Raw genomic sequence first — 9,245 nt, forward strand, 5'->3', positions numbered from 1 at the left:
GTGACTGTACGTTATTATTGTATTGAGAAATACTTTTCAAGACGACTTTCACGTTTTAGCAACTGGGGCAGTTAAGGAAGAAGCTCGTGCTGCCCCGCGCGGTCCCCAGCAGAAGCGTCCCGTGCAGACACCGCGAGCATCATCACGGTGCTTTGCACACACTAAGACATTCTGCAACGTGTACATAATAGGCAGCGATTAAAAAAAACATTGTGTATGCTATTCAGTTCATTTCGGTAAAAAGGAAACTGAAGATATATGAACTGAAAGCAACTTAGAAAAGTGGTGGAGTTGTGCATTCAGGGGGAAAAAAAGTATCCTTAGCTACAACTAATAGGTGGTAACTGTTGGATATTGCTTTTATTGCTCACTGATACTAGTATAAAAGCTTTTTATTCTGTGCACTGCATTTAGGATTATGTACTATGGCAACCATTAACTGAACTGAAATTTGTCAGTTACAGCAGCAGTTTGGTGATTACCAACTACACTTAAGACAGTTAGTGAGAGTGCACTTTGGTGTGTTAGTTTAACATTACAGGATTCAGGTATTTTTTAAGTGTTAAGGACCAGATCAAATGTTTGCCTGCTGGAAAATGCGGTTTCCAATTTACACTATAACACTGTAGGATCGCAGGGCTGTTTCTCTCAGGGTTCGGCTGGCTGAGAAGTGTTGCAAAGCCCTCAGGCAAATGTGACGTGGAGAGGTGGCCGCTTCCCCCCCGAGGCACCACCGAACGGTTTCACGGCGACACTTCTGTGTGCTGTGTGCATCGACTTGCAGCGGGAGTGACTCGCATTCTAAGATGCCACACTTTTGGTATCCCTCTTCCTACGCCACACGTACCAGAGGAGATAACCTGGAGAAGGGCATAGATGGGACCCAGAGACTATAGTCTATAAATACCCTACCAAGGTCACACTACTGCATGTTTGGCATTTTTCTGCCCGATTGCGGGAGGACAAACGAGAGAGACGAACGTTCCAGCAGTGCTCTGTGTCGTACGGTTGCAAAAAAAAAAAAACCGCTCCCCTTCTAATGCCCCACTTAGCATTCCAATGCTGCATTTCCTAAAAGAACGGATAAGTGGATTTTGATCCCTGTTTTGGAATTAAATTCCGAATTCTGCTTCATCACCCTGGAGACAAGGTCCTCTGGCAAAGGCTGCCTGGCAGGTTGAGAGAGTGTTAGATTTCCCATTCTTATAGCCTGGTGTCTTAAGAAAGAGATTTTAAAAGTTGCACATTACCAAAGCTGCACTTTTAACTTTGGACACGCAGGGAAGCATAATAGGACAAACATCTTTAAGCGGGTCTCATGACCACTCACACCAGCTCTATTAATAAAGCCAAAGAATCTTTTTGGACGTATATAATTTGTACAAACTACAGTCTAGTTCAATAATAGAGTTAGTTCGCACATTAGAAACCAGTGCAGTTTAACCACATGCTACTGTTAGAATTTTAACACACAATTTTTACTTCAGAATCTAAACTGTACAGGACCACTAGAAAGTTTATACCCTTCAGAATGTTTTTGGTTTTTTTTGTATTTCTGCGTAAACTTGACCTGATATGCAATTGGATCTTCATCCAAGTCCTAAAACTAAATGAAGACCAAGTAAACATGTGTCCTTTCATTCGTTTAGCAAAATTATCCAACATTGAATACCTTTGTGCATTCAGGAACTAGTGTGAGAACTTTAGCAGCAACAACTTCAAAACACACTCACAGGCACCATTATGGCTTCTGCCTCATCCACATGGCCGTTGCTATTCTGCCACCAACCCACACCATTCTTGTTAGTGTTCGCCTGATGGTGGAGTCATGAAACATTGGCATCACTCAATGCTAGAGACACCTGCAGGTCCTTAGATGGTTGCCCAGGGTTCTTTGGGACTTCCCAGGCCCTTGGAGTGATGGTTGGTGGAGGACCACTTTGGGAGAGTTGCAGCGGTGTAGATCAGCCTCATAGTGGACTGGTGAACTCTTAAAGCTCCTCAGAAGACATGGCTTCCATATTTATTTACATCCATGTGTTGACCAAACTTTAATGGAGAAGACCCAAGCTTATGGTTCTGCAGCAGGGCAGAGTCCGAGTGCCATGTCACCACCTGGACCCCTGGATTATAATTACTGCTTTAATTGAGCTGATTCTTCATGTTCACATCCCCCACCCCCTCAAAGCCATTTCATGTTGGATCATTTTGCTCAACAAATAAATGAAGGATATTTTTTGTGCTGCTATAAATGAGCTATAGAGTTCCACTGCAGAGATAGAAAACCTTTACAGAATGACCATCAGCGAAGCACTGCACCATTCAGACATCAATGGCAGAGTGACCAGGGAGAAACCTCTCCTCGTCAACAGGCACGCTGAAGCCTGGCTGGAGTTTGCCAAAAAGGCATCAGAACAAAATCCCACACCGTGAGAAGCAAGATCCTCTTGTCTGATGAAAATTAGACCATTTGGTCACAGTTAGCAGTGTTAGAAACCAGGTACTGAGTGTCCCTTCAGCAAAACCACTTAAACAAAGCTTAAACACGGCTTCCTGCCGTGGGGACGTTTTTCTGTGACAGAAAACTGTCGCGCATGCCTGGTGAAAAGCTTTTCCAGAGGGCCCAAGATCTGAGGCTGGGGCAAGGGAGACATCTCCACCAGCCAACAATATGAAGCAAGTCACCATGACAACACAGGAGTGGCTCAAGGAAACTCGGCAAGTCTTGGCTCTGCACCAAACTGCCAAAGAAGGAGAATTCATTCAGAGTCTGAAAGACACCAAAATCCTATGCAACTATGTAAGAATTCACTCCACACAAGTCGCTTTGTTTCTGTGACAAGAATGCCTTTAGTTTTATAAGCAATCAAGTGGTGTCATCACTTTATTAAGACAACCCCCCAGTTTCTGGCTAGATGAACTCTCAGCCTATGCCCTTTCCTTTCCTTCTATCGTCCAGTGGTCATCCATAACCATACCATCTGTACGACGCCATCTGCTGAGCTGAGTAGGTGGTCTTTGATAAAGTGCGCCTGTGTTCTAACTGATGGAATCTGCCTGCTGCTCCATTTACTGGACTGGACTGAAATGCAACCTGTTTTTATCCCTTGAACGTCGCAGATGTTTGCTAACAAGCGCGTTATACTGACAACAGTTCTGGAAGCAGCTCAGGCAGATGCGTGAACAATCAAGAGTGCAACTGCTAAAGCATTTGAACAGCCCTTGTATTTGGCCTGCAATGCACAGAAAATCGAAAGTTGTATATAATGACGCTTCGAGTTGCTGGAGGACTTGCTTTAATTAATGTCCATGTGAAATTATTTAACAAGTTCGATGAAAGAGAATTGGTCGTCACTGGCCATCCTTACCAGCTGGCCGTTTTACCTTTACTACCAACCTGAGGCGGCGAGGACCAGTGTCCTTCAACACAAGCGAGGACAGCCACCATAGCCGCTGCTCACGCATGAAACTTGAACATCACAGATGGATGTGCTTGAAAGTGGCGTGTACTCGATCCGACAGCCGCCCGTGCTTGGCTCGTCTCGCGCCAACGGGGAGAGCGTTACTGGACCGCTCCTCCCCTGATGAGCAGGGCCAGTTCTACCCACTTCAGCTCCAGGCTACACAAGACTGCACTGGGTGCATCAGTGCAGGGGAAAGAACACTCGACTTTCATATTACTTTCCAAATATTTGTAACTTTAATTATTTAAAGTTTAAACTGTTTAAAGTTTCACTTGTAAACAAACCAAAATAATATCCAGAAAGAGGTATAAATATACCAATTGCAAATTTCTAGAGAATGAGGCAATAAATATTAAATTGGTGCCTGGATCTGTGGTACTTGGAGACTGCACAGACTCTGCAGCAGACTGTGGATTTCAGTAACGAGCTTACCTGATGATGCACACTCCAGCATCCAATTCAAACCTCAGACATAGCATAAACCTAATCTGATATTATTGGGTCAACCAAAACAAGTGCGAACAACATGTTTTATGAGTTCTTAAGGGTACTTTTAATGAAAGTAGTTCTTCTGTTGTGTTTAATGCAATTTAGATTGCATTACAATAAATAATTCAGCAGTTGAGTGAGACCGCCATATAGGGTAGTGAGCTAGCAGTTATATTCTAGATTTCTTCCTGCTGGTACACAAACAGCCTAAACCAAAGTAATTTAGACACCCCTCCCCCATGTTATCTGGAACACTGTCCAGCTGAGCTTGTCTGTGTTTTCTTTGGTCCGGCTTCTGATTAAGGCATTAAGGCAACAAACAGTGGAGGAAGGGGGGGGGCAGGCATACTTGAACAAGTCTGTTAGAAAAACGATCCTACTAAACAACTGCCCGAAACTGTTGCCTCACACCACTCATCTTGGCAGAAGAATCTGAGCTTGTCGAGCAGCAGACCGCGGTGCCGGCCGAGCACGTCTAGCGGTCGGGAACCACTGAGTGCGGTGCGTTTCTGGAAAGGGCTTCTGAGAAGGACACACAACACGGCTTGGGGCTTGACAAAGTCCTCCTGGTGGTCAGAGAGGAGTCCGGTTCCAGGTTGGAGTGAAGTGGTGTCGGGCAGAGCTGCTATTGTGTTAGACAGAATTTGTGGCATTTGCGGGCGGACAGCGTCCGGACATGAAGACACAAACAGGGACTCCATAAAAAGCAAGACCGACAGAACTCACTCCTTGAATAACACATTTACGTTACGACAGTTAACTGAACAATATCTCCATAGAGAGCACGGGGGAGGTTGGGGCTTTTAATACTTGGGTATTACCTTGAATTGTTAATCCAGACACATTGTTAATATGTGATTCTCCATTAACCTGATATCGTTTCACTTAACACAGCTTTACTGAATCTGCCCCGTTATATAATTGCATTCACTTCTTTATCATTGAATGTTACTATCTGAAACAGTTTAATACACAATACATCACCCCCTTCGTTCCAAATTTGCTGGCGCTCAAGGTCTGCTTTGACCCACAAAGAACCCTTAATTGTAACAGAACACCACAAACACCTGTACGGTCACCTCACCTTATCTGCCCTTTAGGAACAGACCGGGTACATGAAGGTACATAGGAACAGCTTTGGCCAAAATGCCATCCATGCTTTAAAATCATCATCTTCCACACACACTGCAGCTGTGGAATTTGGAGTACTGCAATGTAGAAGTTTGTTGCTTTACATACGTCTCCTGTTTGGCTCTTACATGTCCTTTGTATGAATATGTATTCCTGTGTGTGTGTGTGTGTGTGTGTGTGTGTGTGTGTGTGTTTATGGAACACCTGTATCTTCACCACAGAACTATCATCTAAATCTAGTGATGGAAAATAATGGGAAAAGTGAGACTTTTTTTCCCCTCAAAAAATGGGCACACATTTAATTTCTTTCAGAAACAACATAAGGCATAGGGTGCTTTTTGTTGTTGTTGTTGTTGAAGAACTATGATGCATCAGAAATTTGGGGACCACTGCTCCACCTAGTGGCAGGAAGTGTTAATAAGTAAACGTCTTACAAATACAGGAAAAAAAAACAAAAAAAAAACTGAAATGTTGTTTGTAATAAGTATGAGTTCATTTGCCCGTGAGACACTGATTATTAAGAAAGCGCATAGGGGCTTTAGGGATTTTTACAATTTACAACTTTATTTTAATGAACTCTCAGTGGTTGGTAGTCACAGCACAGCTTGCATGTAGGAAGCCACACGTCTATTTTACAAGATGATATTTAAAAAAAAAAAAAAAAAAAAATTCCAAAAAATAAAAAAGAGAGGAAAAAAAAAAAAACCATAAAAAAGCTAAAACCAAAGCGGAGACAGCTGAAAGTCCAACAACAGCGACATTTTCTTCTCTCAACTACAGTATTTAAAAGGCCACTGAAATGCATTAAACTGGTTTCCAACACACACACACACACACACACACACACACACACACAATCATCTGATATGGTGGCAAAGATCGCTAAAAATGGACGAGACTCCTGGCATGGCATTAACAGTGCATGTAGACAATGTTTAAAATAAAAATAGGGGGGGGGGGGAGTGGGGGTTGGGGGGTGAACTGGGTTAGCGATATCTAGGCTTTTCTTTTTAGTGACAACACCTCAGCTTATACTAATAGCAAGAGGAGGGAGGGGAACAGCACTCTTCCAAAGATACGGAATACAACGTGTGAAAGTAGTGAAGTCATTATATTATTCTTATGTCACAATTATGGTGAATATTTTTCTTTAAAACTGAAAGAATGCACTGAACATCTGTAGCCATCCCCCTTTACGAGGGAGGCACTACTTTTATTCGATGTCTTCAGACTATAAAAGAAGAAGATAAAGTTAAAACACACTTTTTTTTTGTTTCATTTTGTCCTCTGGAGTTGGTATATTTCAACAGTAACAGACAGAACAGCATCAATGCATGCCATGTGCTTGTCTCAAACAATACATACAGGTATATACAGCTTCACTCCGTACCTGCTAAAACAACGGGGGGTTGGGGAGGAGTATAAACCACGGACTACGCTACAAACAAAGAAAAGGGAGAAAGGGATGGGGGCAGAAAAGGGGCAAGTGAACATTACTCGTGACGAACTGATCTTTAAAGCATTGTATAAAGAAACAGACTCATATTGCACATTCAAGTGAAAGCTAAACTCCACCAGGTCCACCTGCTCAACACAGCCAGGGAGACATCTCCCTCTGACCAGAACTCAGGGAGGGAACAGGGCTCGGTGAGTGTGTGTGTCGCGCATGTGTGTTTGTGCGTGCACAGGGGCGGGGTTGGGGAGGAAACGACGACACTGCTGAATGCTGGAAAGTCCGCTGCTGAGAAACACCGAAAAGGGAGCGAGACTTCTGGCGGGGGGCAGTGGGAAAAAAAAAACAGTGTACCAGTTGAGAGGGGAAGCTGCACTTTATGTAACATATGTATGCATAAGAGAAGAAAAAAAAAATGCAAAAACAAAACCAGGAAAAACAAAAAACAAAAAACAGACACCTTGTGGTACAAATAAAATCAGGTGTGAAATAACCGTCCTTCTGTGACAGCCAAGAGAAACTGACACAAGTGGGTTCCTCATCCTTGCTCCTTTCCTGTACAACTAAGGCTTATTGGTTAAATAGTTCGGGAGGTTGTTCCCGGCCCACAGCGCCTCCACAGCCATCTACCCTGGTTCTCTCAACCCTGTAAACTCTGCTGCTGCATGTGCAGTGTAGTGCAGCTAGCCATGGGACCTGCCGGACCCGCAGAGAGGAGGACTGGAAGGGATGAGGGTCATGAACGGAGAGAAACAGCACGGACGGAGAGAGAGAGAGAGAGAGAGCGAGAGCGAGAGAGAGCACGTGTGAGAGGTGAGGGTGGGTGACCAGGGAAAAGGAGCAGTCCTGTCGCCGATGTCTGGTGTAATAATATCTAAGTGTCAGAGGGGTGAGGGGCTGCTGTTCTACTTGGAAAGCTTGCTGATGACTCGGATCAGAGCACCATTCTCATCCTTTAGTCTCTGGTTGTCCGCTTTCAAGTCTGGTAGCATCTGAAACACAGAAGGAGAAGAGTGTGTGTGAGGGAGAGTGTGAGAGAGAGTTAGAGAGAACAAAAGAGAATTTAGTCTGGGTAATGAAGGAGTGCTGTGCAGTCATGTCCAGCTCTAGACACCAATGCTCTTTGATTTGATCAACACTCTGTCAGACACACTCACCATCACATAAAAGGCCCAACTAAAAATCCAATAAGCTCACTGCAGCTCAATCCAAAACTGCAGAAACACCAGCCATGCATTGGACGTTGCTGCAGTTTCCAGACCAAGAAGAAACTCCAAATCTCTCTCAGACATATCAAAACAGACATGCGTGCATACGTACAGACACTCGCATACACGCTTCGTTCAGAGGCACTGTGCCTGTCCCAGGCTCCAGACCAGGAGTGAGTGATGGAGTCTGTAAAATACAGCCCTGGTAATGTTCCACTCACTGCCCCATACAGGGTGAGCTGCACAGTTCCAATCACTTCTGCCAGAAATGTAGGTGATGTTGCTTCTATAAGAACATTTTGAGATACACACCCACCCGTCCACTGTAATCTGTACTATCAACAATTCCTCTCCGTGTTCTCTTTCGTAGCCTTTCCTTTGACCTTGCTGTATCACGCCCCTTTGTTAGCCCTGCGTGTTGGGTAGGTCTCCAACACAGGAACACCAGTCCCAAACCCAGCAGTGCATGTTCTGGAACATGGTACCGTGAGACGTGGCAGTGTGGGTACCCAGGTCATTCACGTGAGACGTGGCAGTGTGGGTACCCAGGTCATTCACGTGAGACGTGGCAGTGTTGGGTACCCAGGTCATTCACGTGAGACGTGGCAGTGTTGGGTACCCAGGTCATTCACGTGAGACGTGGCAGTGTTGGGTACCCAGGTCATTCACGTGAGACGTGGCAGTGTTGGGTACCCAGGTCATTCACGTGAGACGTGGCAGTGTTGGGTACCCAGGTCATTCACGTGAGACGTGGCAGTGTTGGGTACCCAGGTCATTCACGTGAGACGTGGTAGTGTGGGTACTCAGTCCTCAGACCACCCACGGCTGGGATTCTGATTCTGTTCTCCGCTCCCGACACCTGGACAAAGTAGCCATGGCAGACAGACGAAGTTACCTGGCTTCGTTGTACAGGAAGTTGGAAGAGGATAAAAACGTGGACTTGAAGACGAAGCGTACACACGTGTTGGACACGTGGAATTCTCCTCCAGAGAGGGCTGAGAAGCTCGACAATCACAGTCGGACAGGGTTATTTGTCTGTGCATGTGTTTCTTACTTAAGGGCACAGACACGTGCACATATGCATGTACACACAGACGCACACATCTGCTGCCCAGAAGGACAGAGGGATGACGGCTACAAACAGCCTAAAGAACAAGACGTGTATTTAAAGTCATTTGACTTGAACTCTGTGGCACTGGTTCATTCTGCATTAATCAGCTTGGGATTTAGTGAGAGTAAATAGAGCATTTGTACGTCTTATATTCTACAAGATCAGGATGCATGAAAACTGTACACTGAAGCCATGCTGCCCGGTATAGCCTCAGGCACTGGAGATATTGCAGGGGGGTAGGGATTTTAAAATAACAAAAAAATAATAATTAAAAATCCAGACAATAACGTCCAGCTAAAGTCAAGCAGTTCATGCACAAAGCCAGTCCAATCCAAACAGGAGTTACACTTCACAGCACTCCAGAAATCTACTTACAAGTACAATTTATT

General features: G+C 44.7%; 1 protein-coding gene across 3 annotated transcripts in view; it reads right to left on the reverse strand.

Annotated features, from left to right (window-relative positions):
* Nucleotides 1-5,627: 5,627 nt before the first annotated feature.
* The window catches only part of ppp1r12a (protein phosphatase 1, regulatory subunit 12A), a 52,960-nt gene continuing 49,342 nt past the window's right edge, over nt 5,628-9,245 (reverse strand). For 2 of the 3 annotated variants that reach the window (XM_027018532.2, XM_035528715.1), the window contains one exon: nt 5,628-7,529. In XM_027018532.2, coding sequence (XP_026874333.2) covers nt 7,443-7,529 — 87 coding nt within the window. In that variant the 3' untranslated portion in view covers nt 5,628-7,442. The remainder of the gene's footprint in view (nt 7,530-9,245) is intronic. The other variant, XM_035528717.1, reaches the window with a different exon arrangement.

This window comes from Electrophorus electricus, chromosome 7 (genome assembly GCF_013358815.1).
Source record: "Electrophorus electricus isolate fEleEle1 chromosome 7, fEleEle1.pri, whole genome shotgun sequence".
Classification (NCBI taxonomy): domain Eukaryota; kingdom Metazoa; phylum Chordata; class Actinopteri; order Gymnotiformes; family Gymnotidae; genus Electrophorus; species Electrophorus electricus.